At 47.0% G+C, this 19,630-nt stretch overlaps 1 protein-coding gene across 4 annotated transcripts; it reads left to right on the forward strand.

Moving 5' to 3' along the window:
• Positions 1 to 28: 28 nt before the first annotated feature.
• Positions 29 to 19,376, forward strand: LIPG (lipase G, endothelial type). Of its 4 annotated transcripts, none has more exons than XM_087760469.1 (9): positions 29 to 289; positions 419 to 612; positions 1,434 to 1,613; positions 9,185 to 9,409; positions 9,875 to 10,117; positions 10,599 to 10,719; positions 12,015 to 12,233; positions 13,165 to 13,257; positions 14,867 to 19,376. In XM_087760469.1, the coding sequence occupies exons 4-9, from the start codon at positions 9,205 to 9,207 to the stop codon at positions 14,886 to 14,888; spliced, it is 903 nt and encodes a 300-aa protein (XP_087616595.1). In that variant the 5' UTR covers positions 29 to 289; positions 419 to 612; positions 1,434 to 1,613; positions 9,185 to 9,204; the 3' UTR covers positions 14,889 to 19,376. The 4 variants fall into 4 exon arrangements, 3 of the variants coding, with proteins under 3 accessions (XP_087616595.1, XP_087616597.1, XP_087616596.1); XM_087760471.1 differs by having other exon boundaries at positions 29 to 271; XM_087760470.1 differs by lacking the exon at positions 1,434 to 1,613.
• The last annotated feature ends 254 nt before the right edge of the window (positions 19,377 to 19,630 follow it).

Raw genomic sequence — 19,630 nt, forward strand, 5'->3', positions numbered from 1 at the left:
CACCGCGCCACGCCACGCCCCCGCTTGGCCCTTCCATTCAAGCTCTCCGTGACGTCAGGGAGGGCGTGACTAATGGGAGCGGCGCTGCGGGCCGGCCCCATCGGGCCACGAGCACCGCCCCGCTGGGCCCCTTAAAGCGCCCCGCCGAGCACAGCCGGTCCTCACAGCTCCGGCTCACCGTCCGTCCGACTGATGAGGAGGCTCGTCCTCCTGCTGTGCACCAGCGTGACCTGTTGCATCGCGGCAGGAGGCGCTTCGTGGGTGGCGGAGGGTGCGCTGGTGGGAGGAGGTGGGTGAGCGCGGTCCCACGTGAGACACGGGGAGCCGCGGCGGGGTACGCGGAGCAGGTTCCCCTCTCGCAGGTGAGGCTGAAGCCCAGCGGCGCTTTGTTGACCCTTCCTCCTTCACTGGCTTGCAGATGCCACCATAGCCCAGCTGCTGGAGGACACACAGGGCCCTCTGCCGGCACCGAAGCCATAGGTGAAGTTTAACCTCCGCTCCTCGCTGGACACTGAAGAGGATGGTTGCATGCTCACCATCGGCCAGCAAAAGTGTCTGGAAGACTGCAGGTTCAATGTGACAGCTAAGACCTTCATCATTCACGGCTGGACAGTAAGTATGGAGGATCCTGCATGGCTCTAGGCAACACTTAGTGTTCAATTGATCCACTTGGAGAGAGCAAACTGTCCTGGAAATGGTCTGTGTGCAATAATCTCTAGAATATGTGGGATTTGGGACAACTTTTCATGTTTTGAGTACTATGGCCTCTTAATAGGTGCACCTGAGGTCTCTGGAGCAAAAGTGATGTGGGTCATACTTAAGAACTCTGTGAAATCACCCAACTCATTCACAACTGCCCAAGATCGCTTCATGTCTGTATAACATGAACATGGTAAAGGGAATGTGATATTTTCCCTAAAATCCAGCTAACCAACCACTATACTATGACCACATGGCTTGACACACATAGACTTTCTGTAATCTTAGCTGTGTGTCTGCAGTCTTGACTTCTGCTATGTGGGCTCCTCAATGAAGAAAGAAGGCAGACTTTATCAGACTTTCTTCTTCTGCATTTGATGTGGCTGAGCATGTGACACTAGGGGACTTAGCAACTCTACCTGCAAATGGTGGTGGCAGGACTGGAAAATAATTGTGCAATCCATCAGAATTTCTGAAACTCTTGAGAAAAAGATCAATAAGGTGGCATGTAACAAATGCCTCTCCCTCCTGCCTTAAAAGGCAAGGTGGCTAATTACATCAAGAGTCTCTCAAACCCCATTTTTCTTACACCGTTAGTGCAGTGCTGAGAAGTAGTGGGGTTTGCAGAGGAGCATATAGCTGGAGCACAATATGTAAATGATATACAAGTAACAACTGTGAATATGTAATCTGGGTCCTGTGAGCTGGAAACTACCACCTGAATCTCTTTCTAGATGAGTGGCATGTTGGAAACCTGGCTGGGCAGCTTGGTATTTGCTCTTCAGGAGAGGGAGAAGGATGCCAACATGGTTGTGGTGGATTGGCTTTCGCTTGCCCACCAGCTCTATACCGATGCTGTGAACAACACACAGATTGTTGGAAAAAGCATAGCCAGGCTGCTTGACTGGTTACAGGTAATGAGAGTTAAGAACAGTCTCTGTTGTAATGCTCCATGAGGGACTGTTGCACAAGAGAACAGAGCATACACCAGCTCCAATGCTTACAAGTGGGGAAGACTCTGGTGTAATCCAAAGCCCAAGGCTTGGTGGGGCAATGGCTCATAGCTAAGGTGCTGCGCTCAGCCCTTGTGCGACCTTTCCTAGGAGATGCTGCTTTGCAGTGTGCTCGAATCAGTGATGTTGAAGCGGACTTCAAATTTAGGAGTCCTGTCTGAGCAACGTGAACTTAGGAGTTGGGCATTCAAAGAGGGTGGAAAAGGAGAAGGAAAAGGTCCACGGTGTTATGCTTAGCACTTAAGTCTGTGGCCAGTACTGAGGTCTGCTGGCAGCTCCCTGGGGAAAGGCTGCTCCAGATGCTGCTTAAACAAAGAATATCATAATTGGGGTTGGAAGCTGGGGGCACACCACAAGTGCCATCCAAACCATTCAACTTTTACTTGTCTTGACAAAATAAAGAACGAAGCATGCTTGTCTGCCCCATCTTTCCAATCTATTCTTAGAATTGGATTTGAGAGTCCTGCACATAGGAGCGGTGCCAGATGCCCTGAAAGACTGGGGGGGGGGGGATATCTTTTTTTTTTTTCCTTGCAGGAGAACCTGCTCTTCCAGCTCAAGAATGTGTGTAGCAAACGCTACACATCAAGGTTATCCCACCAGATCTCCAGCCGACCCGGGCTTTATACCCCCAGCAGTAGGTGTGTCATGTTATAAGGGGCAGAGACAAGGGAGGGTCGACCCTTAACTCTTTCCGTACAGCACGTGATCTTCCGGTCGCCAGCCCTTATCTTTACTACATTTCCCCCTCCCTTAGCTCCAGTAGTTCTGGATCTTGCTGGGGAAGCTGCGTGTAAAATAATTGATATATGGTAAGACTTATACAGACACGCATCCGTTACGTTCATAGATTTTGCCCAGTCCAGCCAGTAGTTCGTCGCGGCTCCCTCATTACTCCCCCACACCATCAGGATGCATAGGGAAATGGTAACCTGTCAAGATAAGACTCAATAGATTGATTAATGTCTATACAGTCAAATATTTCGACTGGGTACCCATTCTAGCGTCCCTTTCTCGGTTTGCACACACGCATACCCACGTCCCAAGCAACGGAGGGAATAAGGCCCCCCCCATTCACGGGTTTGCAGGTCCCGTACTTGAACCAAAGGGTAAGGCCCTTTGTTCTCATCGAGCCGGAAATGTGCCTGGGTTGCAGTCTGGGTTTTATAGGTGTTCCCTCGAATGGTATGATTTAAGGTAATTAGTGCCGTCGTCAACAGACGCTGTGCCCGAAATAAGGGAGGGTCAAGGGGAGGGGGAACCCCTGTTCCTGGGCTTATATTTTCCCCCTCCCTTAGTCAGTCGAGTAACTCTTTTAATGTGCGGTGCGCGCGTTCTACAATGCTTTGGCCCGTACTGTTATAGGGAATGCCATGACTCAACTGAATATCCCAGCGCGCGCAAAAGTCCTTTGTCTTCTTGCTGACATATGCCGCTCCATTATCTGTTTTAATTTTTTGTGGGATGCCAAGTTGCGCCATACAGTCCTGCCAATGTAAAATAACTACGAGAGCATTTTGTTTAGCATGCATAGTGGCTAAAATAACTCCACTGCAGGTATCGACTGTGACATGCAGATACTTACGTGGATTAAAGGGTTCATAAATTGTAACATCAGACTGCCATATTTGGTTGGGCTGCAACCCTCGAGGGTTTACCCCTGCCTCCCAGAGGGGACCTTTGGAACACACAGGACAAGCAGCAATCACAGAGCGAGCATCTTGCAACGTAATGCCAGCGAGCCTAGCTAAACCGCGAGCTCCACAGTGGAGTAGCTCATGCAGGCGGAAAGCTCGCCTTAGGTTAGAAGTTTCTTCAACCGCCAGTACGCTCTTTGCTAAGCTGTCCGCTATTTCATTCCCAGCAGAAAGAAAACTCGGTATGGAACTATGACTATTAACATGGATAGGACAGACAGGAGCGGTTCTCATTTGCAGTGCGGTGAGCAACATTCCGGCAATCTCTGACGTTGCCCCAAGTGCCCATCGGCACTTCTTCAGTAACTTATATACATAGCAAGAGTCTGTGATTAGATCCAAGGCCTCTTCGGGCCATTGAGTGAGAGCCATCCATACCGCTTTGGCCTCAAGATACTGCACGGATTGCCCTTGATCTTGATAACTAATGTGGGTCCACTGACCATCCTCCTGCCATGTAACGACAGCTTTCCCAGTAATCGATGACGCGTCGGTAAAAACTGTGCGGCCTCCGGTGGGTTGTTCAACTATGGCACTAGCTGGCAAAAAATGGAGTACCTGGATTATCTCCCCACAGGGGTGTGGTCTTAGACCTTCAATACGACCTGTAAATTCAGCTATCGCCGCTTGCAGGAGCCCCACTTGTGGAAGTACCAACTCCCACTGTGCCAAAGAACAGGGCAATGCGATGACCTCCGGGTCCTTCCCTGTTAAGTGTTGAGTTTGCCTCCGACAGCGGAGAATAAGCTGGGATAATAATGTTGGCCAAGAAATTAAAGCCGTCTTTGGTTTGCCTTGATACAACCAAGCAAAAGGCCAGCCTTTTTCACCATTATTTTGAATTAGTAAACCATGGCCAGCGGTATCGGTCATGTAAATCAGGGCAGTGACCGGTTGTTCAGGTGTAAATCGAGCGAGACCCCATTGCTGGGCTCGCTCCATAATTGTCCTAAGAATCTCCTGATGGTTTCTTGAAAGAGTCCTTGGAGCTAGGGGGGAATCTCCTCCTTTCAGGAGTTGTTGATATAAGGTAGTCATTTCTGCCTCAGATATTGGAATAAAGTTTCTAAGCCACAATAGTCGTCCAATTAATTTTTGTGCCTCATGGAGTGTTGTCACTGTAGTCCGAATTTCAAATGATTATGCTGTCACGCTTCGTGGCCTCAGTTGAGTACCTAAATACTTTACTGCACGCCCTACCTGTGTTTTCCAAGGCTCAATGTGTAACCCATGTCGCTCCAAACTGACTATCAGCTGCACGCGTGCCTTTTCCAGTAACTCCTCTTGGTTGGACGCCAGTAACACATCATCCATGTAATGGAAAATGATGACCGTAGGGAAATTTTCTCGAATAGGGCGTATCGCAGCAGCTACAGCAATTTGACACAAGACTGGTGAGTTTTTCATGCCCTGGGGTAACACCTTCCATTGATATCTGGCGCACGGGTGTTGATTGTTAGGCTCAGGAACAGTAAAGGCAAAGCGTACTCTATCTTCTTCATGCAAGGGAACACTAAAAAAGCAATCTCTAATATCTATAACCACTATTTGATAGTCAGGTGGAACCATGGCCGGAGAAGGGAGGCCCGCTTGTAGCGGGCCCATGTCTTGTATACGTGCATTAACTGCGCGTAGATCATGTAGCAGTCGCCACGCTCCCGATTTTTTCTTTATCACGAAAATGGGGGTGTTCCAGGGACTTGTAGAGGGTTCGATGTGTCCTGCGTCAAGTTCGCGTTGTACCAATTGTCGAACAGCCGCCCTCTTTTCCTCTGTCAATGGCCACTGCTCTACCCACACTGGTTTATCATCTGTCAACCAGGTGAGTTTTAATGGGCGGACACAGGCAGTGGCCATTATGATAAATTTGTACGCAGCACTATATTAATCTTCTGCAAGCAACATCGTCCCAAGATGACAATGGGTAACTCAGCAATGACAGGGTTACACCATGCTACCCTAGCTTGTCCGGATTCCGGATCCTTCAACATAATTTGCATTGGGTTCCTGCTTGGATGCGAGGTCTGCATGCCTCCCACGCCTTGCAGCGAACCTCTCGGTTCGAGTGGCCAATCATCTGGCCATAGATGTGATGGGATTACTGTAACATCCGCTCCTGTATCTAAAAGGGCTCTTAACACGAGGCGTGGTGTTCCCCCCAACTCTGGGAGCCATGGGGTAACTATAATATCTACTTCTGGTCGTGTGGTCATGTTTAGGGTGAGTGCCACATACGGCGAGGCTCTATCCCCAGCCTCCTCTATTGCGCGCTCCCATCTCCCCAAGGCAGCTGAGTTGGATATTGCATCATTGGGACCGCAGGCGACTGTGCTGGTCCCGGGGAAGGAGAGACTCCCTGTGCCATACATTGCGCTGCTGTCGTCGGGCCTGTTGAGCTGATCACTGGGGCAGGTGGGGATGGCACGGCCCTCAGCCATCCCCTCTTCTCGTTTCCCCAGCCCGGTCTCCTTTGCTGACTCCCCGATTTGCACTGTCGAGCTCTGTGGCCTAGTCGCCCGCAGCGCCAGCATCGTAGGTCTCTCTCTCCTTCCCCTGTTCCGGGGGTGTTTATTTTTGAAGGGCATTGTCGCACCATGTGTCCTTGCCCCCCACATTTATGGCACATAAGTCGTGCATCTCGACAGGCCGCATGGACCACAGCCACTACTGGTTGCATACTTTGCGCCTGTTCCTGTTCCAGCACATAACGAATCATCTGTGAAAGCGTGGTCCCTATGGGTAACTGTCTTAGCAACACCGCGGTTTGTGGATTTGCTTGCGTACGTGCACAGTCAAGCAATATCGCCTCCTTAGCCTGCTCAGGAAGTCGAGCAACCTGGAGCGTCGCTTGCAGCCGGTCTAAAAACTTTGTGAAGGGCTCACTTAACGATTGCCGTATTTGGACCCATGGAGGCTCCCTTTTATCAAGGGCCGCGATGATGCGTATCGCTTCCTGGGCAGCTTTCGAAGATGCAGCAAAATCGCGCCCCCGCATTCGCTGAGCCTGTGCCTGAGGAGTTGCGAACTGCCCTTCACCCATCAGCTGCTCTAAAGTCACTCCTGCCATGGGATGGTTGGCCTGTTGCGCCTCGATAACAACTTGGGTGCACCGATTCCTCCACTCCTCCCTAAACAATACCATCATCGAGGGGGTCAATACGGCCCGCATCAACTGAATGATATCAAAAGGTGCAAGTGGCGTTGCAAAAACACAGTCTAGTAGGACTTGGGTTTCTGGGGAATTTAATCCATGACTTTTCACTGTTGTGACCAATTCTTTCACCAGCTTTGCATCTAACGGTTGCCACTCATATCCTCCACCTGGGGCTGCTCGGATAGGAAATGCTTGAATCAGAGGGGCCTGGAATCGCACTCCTTCCAAGACACAGTTTTTTGCAATCATCTGCCAATCCGTCCCGTTTGCCCTCTCTTTCGGCATTCCCCCTGGCATAAGACTTTCCGCATTTGCCACCACCCCTCTCAATCAGCTGATCAATGCCTCGAGTTCCCTTGAAACCTTGTTAGTCCGTCTCGGAAGCGGGGGCAGATGAGCAACAATCGAGGATCCCTCATCACCCCCTTCGCCCTCACTGCTATCAGAGCTCATGGGGTAATCGTGTACAGGCTCCCTCCACTGTGAGGGAATACCAGTTTGATTTCCCATTGCCCTAGGGATAGGGGTTCCCTCTGGTGGCTCAGGTATCACTGACAGTGCCGGGGGAGCCCTACCACCCCCCCTCAATGTCCTGCGCTCCGCTCTCTGTGTGTCCAGCACTCATCGATCACTGGGATACAATGGGGCGTCCTCAGGTGTTTTGCCTTCTTTTTCTCCTTCCCGCCATCTTCCTTCACATAGTTCACGATACTGCTGGGATCCCACATCAGCCCCCGGGACCCAATCCAGCAACCTATCAGTCAGCTCCCTTTCCACACATTGTTGCAACTCGCCCCAGAGGTATTGAGGAAGTGGCAGATCCGCCGGTGCAGGAGGTGCCGAAGGTTCCGTGGGCGGCCGCTCTAAACTCCCCACTTGTATCGGGAACACCTTTCCCGACTCCTTTGTTCCCGCTGCACCATAGTCTCCCTGCACCTCCCCTTCCTCCGTTGGCTCAGCCCCCAGTAACAACGGTTCCGTCTGTGTCCCACAGGCCACTCCTTCCCAGCCAGCCTGTGTCCCCTCCGAAACTAAACTTGTTGGCTTTTCGTTCCCAGGAGATTCCTGCCCCATCAGCACACCACGTGCAGCAGGCCGACACCGCCTTGCCGCAAACCCCCTCTTGAGCACCCTTGTCGTTACCGACTTTAGTACCTTTATGAGTTCCACGAGCTCCATCGCTGTTGCCTGATCACGTCGGGGTCACCACTGCGTAGCAAACACTACACATCAAAGTTATCCCGCCAGATCTCCAGCCAACACGGGCTTTATACCCCCAGCAGTAGGTGTGTCATGTTATAAGGGGCGGAGACAAGGGAGGGTCGACCCTTAACTCTTTCCGTACAGCACGTGATCTTCCAGTCGCCAGCCCTTATCTTTACTACAAATGTCCACCTGATTGGGTACAGCCTGGGCGCCCACGTTGCTGGCTTTGCTGGTAACCACTTCCATGGGACAATAGGCAGAATTACAGGCAAGTGGCTTTTTAAGCAGTCTCTTGCCTTTCCTTAGAGGCAGTGAGTTTCCCCGAAGAGGCTCGTTTCCTGTGTTGCTGCGATTTTGTTTTGGGCTTGCTTAGTCAGAAATGACAAGTTTCCTATCTGTGGCAGCAGTGGGGAGTAGGAGTCTCTTGATATGAGAAAGTATCTTAATTTTGAACCCCAAATGTAGGGGAGGTTCAATGAAAAAACCTTTCAGAGGACAACCTGATCTTGAATATATTTGAAGTTAAATGTGGGTTCAAAACAAGTTCAGCTCAAGCTCTTACTATCCAAATCCTAAGCCTCTGAGTGATACTGTTTTTGTAATTATAGCTCATAAACTAAGGGAAGTGAGAGCTATTGGGTGCAGTTTGTCCCATGGGATGTTTGGTCAAAAAAAAAACCAAACCCAACCCCTCATTCTGAAAATATCTTTGAGAGTGCTTCTGACTCCAGAGGAAAGCCGATTTCAACATGTGAGAACTTAGGGCATAGTACAAGGGATTGCATTAAGCATTTAAATGCGACACTGGCAGTGAGAATTCCTCAGAGCCTAGCAATAAATATCTGTATTTAGTTAAGCAGGAAAATCGCCCAACAGTCAAGTTGGGGAATGGCTCAGGAGCACAGCTTCAGGTTGTGGGTGAGGCTCAGAGTCCCAAACCCATCATGGGATCTTAGATGCAGGAATTACCTGGCTGCTGCTTAAACTTGTATTAGTCCCTCCGTATGTCCAGTCTGAAAATAGACTAAATGTAGCCAAGGCAGCTTTGGCTACCAACAGTCTCTGTGGGGTGCTAGACCTCTTCTGGTGTTCAGTCATCTGCTACCTCTTGAAGTATCTCTTCACTGTGATCTAGCAAAGACTCATGGCTTCCAACAGGCAATCTGAAGCCATCACTGTAGAGCAAACTGGTGCTACTACTGGGTTGTATTACACCAAAAGTGGTATGGGACATCTTCATTTGTTCCCTCAGTGAGCCCATGGTGAAGAGATCTTGGGGGACAGTATCTGCAATGAGGCAGGGACTGTCTGCGTAGCACCTGTTTAGAAGGGCTGCTAGCAGCAGGCTCCTGGCTATATTCTGTATGAAATAACCCAATTTCTTACCTGGTATCTTGTGTACTGTCTAACACCAGGCTTAGATCCAGCTGGCCCTATGTTTGAAGGAGTGGACCCTAGCAAGCGCCTCTCCCCTGATGATGCTAACTTTGTGGATGTCCTACACACCTACACAAGGGAAACACTAGGTGTTAGCATTGAGATCCAGATGCCTGTAGGCCATGTTGACATCTACCCCAATGCAGGAGACTTCCAGCCTGGCTGTGGATTAAGTGATGTCTTGGGAGCAATTGCCTATGGGAGTAAGTTCTCATTACTTATTTTGCCTCTGGTCAGTGTAGACTCCTCACAAATAGACTTGGGTTGATGCTGGGGGGGGGGAGGGGTTGATCTGATTTACAAGAGCAGAGAAAACTATTTTTTCCTTCTAAACTGCCTGTACTACTCAAGATAGTTGCTAGAAACTAGACCTGCTTTTAATTCTGAAGTAGCATGTCTTTACTCTAACACCTGATCATAAACTATGGTCGTCTTATGCTAGGTCTAGAATCCTCTTTAAATCTCTTTTCATGGTAGACATTAAATGACAAGTCCTCCTCAAGTGTCTTGCACTAACCTCTTGAATTGCTAGTGTTTGAAAAATGTTCAAGTTTGGCCATGCTCAACTCATGTTGGGCTACAAGGAGGTATAGCTCACTGTATCTTATCAGCTCCTGGAGTGACAAATGCTTAAACAAAATGTATCCCTTGCAACTCTGCTTTTCTAGCAATCGGTGAAGTTGTTAAATGTGAACACGAGCGGTCTGTGCACCTCTTCGTGGACTCCCTTTTGAACCAAGATAAACAAAGCTTCGCGTTTCAATGTACCGATTCCAGTTGCTTCAAGAAGGGCATCTGCCTGAGCTGCCGGAAGAACTGCTGCAACAGCATTGGCTACAATGCTAGGAAAACACGGAACAAAAGAAACAGCAAGATGTACTTAAAAACAAGAGCTGACATGCCATTCAAAGGTACACTTTCCCTCTTAAAAAGAGCATAAACTCATCTCTAGGAGCAGACTCCCAAAGTCAATGTTGGGAAAGATGTAGAAGAGTAGCATCACCTCAAAGCAGTGCAGCACCAGGCATTAGTCTTTTGCTGTTACCTGGCTGCATTGCTGTGCTCCTTCCTCTGTGTAAAATCAACAGGGCTCTGGCCATAAGGACGCTCTGCCTTTTGAGCAGGACTACAGCTTATGCATGTCATACTTGCAAGACCACCCCAACCTTAGAGCAGTGTAAGGTTTGGGGAGCCCTCCCCAGAGCGGACCTGCTGCTGTTGTGTAAATGTGAACTTTGTAATCAGTAAGGGCAGGAAAAAGTGATCAATGATGTATCAATAAATACAGGGTCTAGCCTTTGCCAGCCAACACTATTTCACAAAGAGCGATGCTGAGCAATGTTGTCTCTCAACAAAGCTGGTTCCATCTATGCTCTCCTTGTTTCTCTCCAGTCTACCACTATCAGATGAAAATGCATGTCTTCAGCTACAACAGCTTGGGGGAGGCTGACCCCACTTTCTCCGTCACCCTTCATGGCACCAATGAAGACTCTGAACCTCTCTCTTTAGAAATGTAAGCAAGCTGGCCTGTTGTGCTTGCTCTAAGGTGGCCATTGGGACTAGACAAGGTGGCATTACTCTTTCTCCTCTGGTAACACTAGCATTGCATCTGAGCCTAGCAGCCTCGCTTCATCACCATTCAAAAACCTTTTCATCCACTAACTTAATTATAATTTATTGCTGAGAAAGCAATTTGATATGCCCAGTCCTCTCTGTATTAGCCTTCACGGCTCATTGTTGAAGTACTTTGTTTTGCTTTTCCCCCCTCTACCATTTGAATCATAGAATTGTTAAGGTTGGAAAAGACCCCTTAAGATCATCAAGTCCAACCGTTAACCTAGCACTGCCAAGTCCACCACTAAACCATGTCCTCAAGCACCACATCTACCCTTCTTTTAAATACCTCCAGGGATGGGGACTCAACCACTTCCCTGGGCAGCCTGTTCCAGTGCCTGACTAACCTTTCGGTGAAGAAGTTCTTCCTAATATCCAACCTAAACTTCTCCTGGCACAGTGTGAGGCTGTTTCCTCTTGTCCTATCCCTTGTTACTAGGGAGAAGAGACCGACCCCCACCTCGCTACAACCTCCTTTCAGGTAGTTGTAGAGAGCAATAAGGTCTCCCCTCAGCCTCCTCTTCTCCACGCTAAACAACCCCAACTCCCTCAACCACTCCTCATAAGACTTGTTCTCTAGACCCTTCACCAGCTTTGTTGCCCTTCTTTGGACACCCTCCAGCACCCCGATGTCCTTCTTGGAGTGAGGGGCCCAAAACTGAACACAGTACTCGAGGTGCAGCCTCACCAGGGCCGAGTACAGGGGCACTATCACCTCCCTGGTCCTGCTGGCCACACTATTCCTGATACAAGCCAGGATGCCATTGGCCCTCTTGGCCACCTGAGCACACTGCTGGCTCATGTTCAGGCAGCTGTCAACCAACACTCCCAGGTCCTTTTCTGCCAGGCAGCTCTCCAGCCACTCCTCCCTATATCCCCATTTGGATATAGTCTGAAAGCACCTTTATCTCTGGAGGCATTGTTGATCTCCTTTAGCCTCTCCCAGAAGAAACACAAGGCATGAAATTCACCTTTAAGCTATGGAAGGATGGCTGAGATAAATACATGATGCATTGTATTGAACCAGCTATCCAAGCTCACTTTATTTAGCATAATCAGTAACTAACTGGTAACAGCTGAATGTGGAGCACTTGATAAGCTGCAAAGGGCTCTGTTTAACTTCTTGCATGGAATGAATAAGCATCTGGCATACTTCCATAAGGAAGAAATTTTTAGTTTCTGCTTGTCTTTCAGGCTTGATCAAATTGGCCTAAATGCTACTAACACTTTCCTGGTCTATACTGAAGAGGACATGGGTGAACTTTTAAAAATAAAGCTCACCTGGGAGGTAACATCTCAGTCATGGTATGATCTGTGGAAAGAGCTGAGGAGCTACTGGTATCGACCTGTGAAGTCTGCCCAGGAACTGCATATCAGACGTATACGTGTGAAATCTGGGGAAACACAACAGAGGTAATAATTGTGTTAGACTGTATGTGAGCTGACTCAAAACTTCAATCAAAAGGGGAAATTTTCAGAGTCTAGCAAGAAAAGTTGGTGTTTTGAACTTAACTGGTACCTTGAACTGTCTTTCCTCTTTGGTGTTTTCAGTTAATGCTCCCTCATAGTGTAGGAGAGTGGGTTACTTGCCAGCAGGAGGTTGCAAACTAGGCTTTAAGCAAAACTAGTTGCTGCAGATCAAATCCAAGATGTTCTTTTGCTTTATTTAGATACTGTGACACTGTCTTGCCTGCCCTTGGGAACTAAATTAGCCTACTTCAAGATGGTTTAGATCATACCTGAAGGGTTAAAGTACTGACAACGCCAAAAATACTGAAACATAGATGGGTATGGCTATTATTTACATACATAATGTGCTGATTTGGCACAACAAGCTAGACCTAAAACTGCAACCAGTAACATGGTGACACCAACTCCTTAAGCACTATATTGCTCCTTCTGAGATCTCTGTAATTGGAAAGCTACCTGAGCAACCAACAAGTAGTAAAGCTGCCAAGCATGTAGCACTGCACTCCCAAATCTTGTGTTAATGTTGTTCTGAAGGTAACCCAGATCTGTCAAAGAACAGCAGTTGATATTGACAATTTTCCCACCTTTTTCAGAGCTTTAAATAAGCATCACCTATCATCTGTAAGGTATTCTGCATCCTAGTTTCTACAATCTATGAAACATAGGGGTAGTAGAAGCAAAGATCCCCAAATAAAATATTAAAGTAGGAAATAAAACAGCCATTCAACAGGCTAATGGTGTATCAAGATGCTCCACAGGAAGGATGTCAAATCAAACAACTTGTAATATGGACTGCAGCTAATTCTAGGACATGTTATTTGTTAATCATGGACACAACAGGTACCTTCTTTTGACTTCTGATTCCTCCTCCTAGGTTTGCTTTCTGTGTGGAGGATTCCCAGCTGACCAGTATAACTCCTGGTAAAGAGCTCTGGTTTGCGAAGTGCACAGAGGAATGGCAAAAAAGGTAGGGAAAATTGGCTAAGAGAAATCCTGTCTGATGCACATGGCTGTACTGGGATGAGTGGAGCCAGGTTTTTTTGTTTAGATTCCTGGAACCTCTTTTTCTTTCAAAAAAAAAAAGTTAATAAAGTCTAGCCCAAGATTCCCAGCTATTAGACTTAATTCTCATGTATGCCATGACCATCACTAACTTGGTGATATTATCCTCACTTCTTATCTTGGTTTGTCATCTTATACTAATCTGGGAGTAAGCATGTAAAGGTACAACATGATCCCTGGGCCTAAAGAACCTGTCTGCTTGCTATTGTGGTAGATGCTAAAAATGAGGTGCTAACAATACTCAAGACCCTTGCAATAGTGGAGGGCTAATTAGAGGCATCTATCAACTGCCCTGTAAAACAGAGGAAAGCTGGGAGTGCAGGGGATTGCCTCAAAGACCGTCTCAGCCTGGTAGAAGATCTTAAGCTGCCAAGAGATCTCTTAATCAAGTTTGGGCTCAACTACATGAGCAAGACACAGCTGAGGACTTGCCACAATGTTACAGTACTGACTCCTCCTGCTTCATCTCCAGCTAGGCTAATCTCTTCTGGTTCAGGAGAGTGCAAATTCAGCCACTGCTAGAGCATCTCAGCCCTGCTTAACCTCTGGGGGACTTTCTAGACGCCTAGGATCAGTCCTCAGAGCATGATTTCCAGTAAGTCTGGTCCCAGCAGTGACAGCTTGATTGCTTCAGACTGCCTCTAGTCATGTTTTGAGTGAATCCCTGTTCATTTGACTAAATGATTGTCTCATTCAGATGAAGCCCAGCCTTTTGGCCTCTTAAATTTCAATTTGTAAACTTAGAACTTTGTAGCTTCTAATCTGGAGACAAAGTGCTTGTTAGGGCTAGCAAAGCCCTGTGGAAGTCATGCTTTGCACAACCCTCTTGGGTGGAAGAGCTCAGCTCAGAAATGCAAGCTGGTACCGTTCCAGGCTTGGCAGAAACTAGCAAGCTGTACTACATACAGTAGCAAACAATTCTGTGAATGAAACCCCTGTGCAATAACTTGTTGCTCTGCCACAAGTCTTGAAAGATCAAGTAAATATTTCTGCAGATACAATAAAAGGCTGTTTTGATATGCTACTCTGTAATAAAACAGAATTGCTGGCAGATGTGCCCTTCCTGCTTTACTCGTGGAGTACAGCTTTTGCATGAGGCAGAGGAGTAATCTGAGCTCCAAAGCACTATGGTTTCTAGGAAATGATCCTTCTTCCCAGAGATCATGAGCAATTACTTGCTGTTCAGCTCTCCATTCCTGCCAAGTTACTGGAAGATTATAATCTCCCTACTTGGAGACTGAGTCTGCAAACATCTGTCCACCCTGAATGGATCTGAACAGGCAGAGTCTAGCATCAAGACCTGTAACTTCTGTTTGCAGCCTACTTCCGTGCATAATGTCTGCTTCAGGCTCTCATTGAGTAGCTACTGGGCAAAGTGTTGCTTTGACAGAATAAAATACCAACCTGTACTGTCTAAACCTGCTCTTAGTGTCCTAGAGGTTCTTAGGAATTATTTATTACTCCTCTTAATTTCTACATTTAACTAGATTTTTTTTCCTCTCTGCTTTTCCCAGATCTGTCTCAAATTTGCTTTGAAGACTTCTCTAAAGACTCACAACTGAGCAACCTAGATGCATGAAGATCACACAGGTGGAAAAATGCTCTGGCAAAAATCTGGCTTGGTAGCACTTAAAGCAACTAGCTCTTCAGGACAAAACATTTTGGATCAGATGCAAGAAACTGAGGAGCAATTGATGGACTGTGGTCCTAGACCTAGAATAACTAAAACTACATTCTCCCTTCCCCAAGGAGCCTGGTTTGTGCATTTAACCTTACCTTGACCTGTTACACACTGCATTTCCTGCCTGCTCCCATTAACCAGGGCTACAGATGAGATCTTCACAGATCTAGACCTCAGCAATGATCTTCTGGTCTGCCTGCCAGTGGAGCTGAGAAGATAACCATGCTAACTGCCTATCAGACTGTTGGTGACAAAGCTGCCAAGAACAAATTAGCATCTAGTGTAGGAGTTACCATGGGTCCAATAGCACTATGGGCTGTGGGAAGATGAGACCAGCACAGGTCAAGTGTACAGGGTTGTTCAGACTCCCTACAGCTGTCCTGTTTGCTACAGTAGAGTGGACCTTGTCAGAGGTGAACTAGATTTTTTTTTTTTTTTTTCCTTTTGGAAGGAGACTTGGTATAACAACTCTTGAACTTTTGGCATGCAGAAAGGCAATCTCAAAAAAGGTGTTGCCAATGGTGCACTGAGTTCTGAAGACTTAGCAAGTCCTTTTGAGGCCTGCAATTCTCTGAGTTCTTGTAGAGCTTCAATCCAACCAAAGCAAGCACAGTTGGAGATCTTTTTTTCCGTGGTTCTATAGAATCATAGAATCGTTAAGGTTGGAAAGGACCTCTGAGATCAAGTCCAACCTGTTAAGCTAACTGCCTGATCCACCTCCAAACCATGTCCCTAAGCACCACATCCACATGTTTTTTGAATACTTCCAGGGATTGTGATTGTACCACTTCCCTGGACAGTCCTGTTATGCAAAGGCTTCAATAACTGAAGCCTTTGGTAAGTATGTGTGACTTGTCACTGTGCCATACTTAGAGTAGTTTCAAAGCCCTATTTGTATATTGTGGTTTTTGTATGACAAAACATAATTTATTTCTCATGTTGTACATATGTAAAGTTTTAAACAGTTTGGTTTTGAGTAACAGTTTTTATAAGCCTTAAGACAAAAAAAAAAAAAAAAGGGCTGTGTAAAAATCACTGAAGTCTTGTTATTGATCTACCACAAGCTTTGACATGCCTTGCCAGAACAACAGCATATGGGCATTTTGTCCCTCTCCTGCAGGTCACTGAGACTAGCAGAAAGAGGACACAAAAGCAGAACAACCAGGTAGGTGCTGGCAAGTAGTTGCCCTTATCCAGCACCCTCCTTCCAAGTCCTCTCCAGGCTGTGTTGCCAAGGTAAGCTTGGTCCCTCTACCCATGCAGCACCAAGTATCTTCAGGAATGGACCAAAGTCACTCTACATGTTGCAGCTCCCGAGATGCCCATCATACAACATTACAGGTTTATTTCTAGCTTTAGCCTGGCAGTGAGACCATGATTTCAACAGTGCCCAAGGGATCATCATTTTTTTTTTTTGGCAGAGTAAATATTATAAAATAAAAATCCCTGTCTGGGTAGCAGTAGAGGGGTTTGCTATCATCTGCTGGTGACTGTATCCAGCTCTTACCTAAATTTGTGATCAGTTTGGGAATTCAAGGTGAAGGACTGTGTCCTCCCCAGCCAGGCTCCTTGCCATGCTCGGGGGGGAATTCGCGGTGGTTGTACAATAGCAGAGCTTTGCTCTCTGCTCACTCTATCAATTTGATTTTTTTCAAGCAGGATAAAGCCACCTACAGCACCTGCTTTACACCAGCTCCAGACCTGACCCAGAGAATTTAAACAGCTGCTCACTGTCAGGGGCAAGCAGGAGCTGATTTACACCTTGGGAGATGGGCACACAAGCAAGTGTTTGTTTGTAAACCAAGAATGATTTATTCCTCTTATTAATTCAGTATCCTTCAGAAGGCATACTATGTCAGCCCCATTCAGCAGACCTTTTAATTATTATTTTATTCCTGCATAATCTGTGATTTGAACAAAGATGCACATTGTTCTACTCTGTGGCTGACAGAAACTGTTTTTTAAATTCCTGCTGTGGTGTTTTCTCCCAGTTTTGCTGAATCAGCTTTTAACTTCCATTAAAAAGCTTTTCATTTAAGAAAGCAGCAAAATCTGCTTTTCTAATCCCACTGAGTTACCTCCTTATGCAGCTTCAATGGCATTTTGTTGCTCCAACAAGCCAGGAAGCTGTTTGTGCCAGCTTACCCAGATTGCTCTGCCTAGAACATCCCATCCCATAGCTTTAATGTGACTGAGCTCAAGAAACAAAGCAAAGGACTGAGTCCGGGCTTGGGCACGTACTGATGTAGCTTTTTCATCCTGCTTTTGGGAAAAAAAACCTAATTGTTAACATGGAGCAGTTGGGGCCCAGTGGGTTGCAGATTTTAGGAGCTGTTAACTTGAATTTTGCTCTGAATGGATCTACCGCCCCATGGTGGAAAGGTCCAGGGAAAGTCACAGGAGCCAACAAAAAACTCACAGTGCTTGTTAAACTGCAGATGGTCTCCGTACCCATTGCAATTAGACCTGACCTATTGCAAAATACACATCAAGCATCTCCCTCCTGGCTACTGGATTCCTGTTGACTATCCAGAGTCTCTGGAGATGACGCTGAAGCAATCACAGATATAATATTTTGACTGGCTGGCTGACCACAAAAAGGGTCTCTGGTTATAGCACAGAACAGCAAAGTAGATCCAAGGTTGGTCATCAACACTGATACTTAAGGACAACCTTAAGGTCACAGACTAGGCCAGACATACCAAATATGCTATAAACCCCTTGGCAAACTGTCAAAACCGGACTCTGAGGTTGCTGGTCTCTGTTCCTGCAGGATGCTTGAAGCCTATCCAGGTATTCAGGTCTTCAGCTCAGAAATCCCTCAACAGCACGCCCATAACTCGCTGCACCTAATGTCCACAATTACAGGTGAAACTGCTTCAGGTCTGGACATGAGCTGCTTGTTGAAGCTTGGGAGGTGGGAAAGGATGTAACCAGCAAGCAAGCCTGGTTGAAGGTGATTTTCAAGGGTGAAATCTATTTAAAGACAAACATTTATGTTGGTCCCATGTTGAGCTTGTGGTTTCTTTCTTTGAGCTGAAAGTCTGATGGCTTAAGACAATTATATTGCAGATCCACAGCAAATGCAGGGCAATGTTGCGGAGTGTATGAAGGCTACCAAGGGATGTCTTATGATGTGCCAAGTGTGACCCCAGCTATCCATGTGGCAATCCTGTACACAGCTGTGTATAAGCACAGGTTAGAATAAGTAGAAAGACACAGTCCCTCTCAACCCCATGTGTGACATCAAGGACCAGCGTTGACCAAGGATGGAAAAAAAGGCATGCTTATTTTGGCAACTGCAGCCTTCTTCCACAGTGGGAGAACGTTATCAGAGCTCCTACCTCATTGAAGTCTGCAGAATAAATAGTCCCTGATGTTGGGTCATCAAGTGGTAGCTTTGAATTCCCAGCTTCTGGGTACAATCTGGTCCCCAGCATGTTACTTGCACCCTCAAGGGAGCACACCAGAAAGACAACATTGCTGTTGAGGTCCCTTATTAATCCTGTAAAGCTGCAGGGCAACCTCCCACCAGTTACTGGAGTAAAACCAACTTGCTCCACTCATCCATGACCAGACCTCTTGGGTAACAGCAGAGGGATGCATTCCCCAAGCACCTCCAGTTTAGGGGTGTTCAGGCTGGGGTGCATCAAATCAGAGGGGCCATTTGCTGCCAGATTGCAAACCAAAGAGGTGACAGACTGCGACTAGGAAGGGAGTAACTTTCTACAGACCAGTGGCATTCCTGGACTGCTCTCTAAGTATAGCTGGCATTGCAAAATAAGCGAGGAAGAGTTAGGAAAATGGATTTCATCCTTTATCCTGCTCAACCACTTTCTAATCACACAGAAAGTCCAGAGAGGACAAAGACACATAAGAGTCCGAAAGAAGAATTTGTGTAGTAAGACCACAGATAAAGCATTTTTCTCTGCCCATGACAACACATCTGGTCTTATCCATATTGGCCTTTATGGTCCAGTTCAGGGTCCTAAAATAACCCAGCTGAGTACTTCTAAGGTGTTCAGGTGCCAAAGGAAGGAGGTGGGAACAGAGTGTGCTCTCCTGTCTTGGTTTCAGCTGGGATAGAGTTGATTTTTCTTCCTAGTAGCTGGTATAGTGCTATGTTTTGGATTTAGGATAAGAAGAATGTTGATAACACGCTGATGTTTTAGTTGTTGCTGAGTAGAGTTTACACTAATCAAGGACTTTTCAGCTTCCCATGCTCTGCCAGGTGCACAAGAAGCTGGGAGGGGGCACAGCCAGGACAGCTGACCCAGACTGGCCAAAGGGCTATTTCATACTGTATGACATCATGCTCAGTATATAAACTGGGGGGAGTTGGCTGGGGGGCAGTGATCGCTGCTTGGGGACGTGCTGGGCATCGGTCCGTGGGTGGTGAGCAATTGTACAGTTATCACTTGCTTTGTATATTATATTATTATTACCACTACTACTACTACTACTACTACTATTACTACTATTCTATTTCATTTTACTTCAATTATTAAACTGTTCTTATCGCAACCCACAAGTTTTCTGACTTTCACCCTTCCAATTCTCTCCCCCATCTCACTGGGGTGGTGGGAGTGAGTGAGCG

The sequence above is a fragment of the Nipponia nippon genome, unplaced genomic scaffold (assembly GCF_047370975.1).
Source record: "Nipponia nippon isolate SJK-2023a ecotype South Korea unplaced genomic scaffold, ASM4737097v1 scaffold_22, whole genome shotgun sequence".
Classification (NCBI taxonomy): Eukaryota; Metazoa; Chordata; class Aves; order Pelecaniformes; family Threskiornithidae; genus Nipponia; species Nipponia nippon.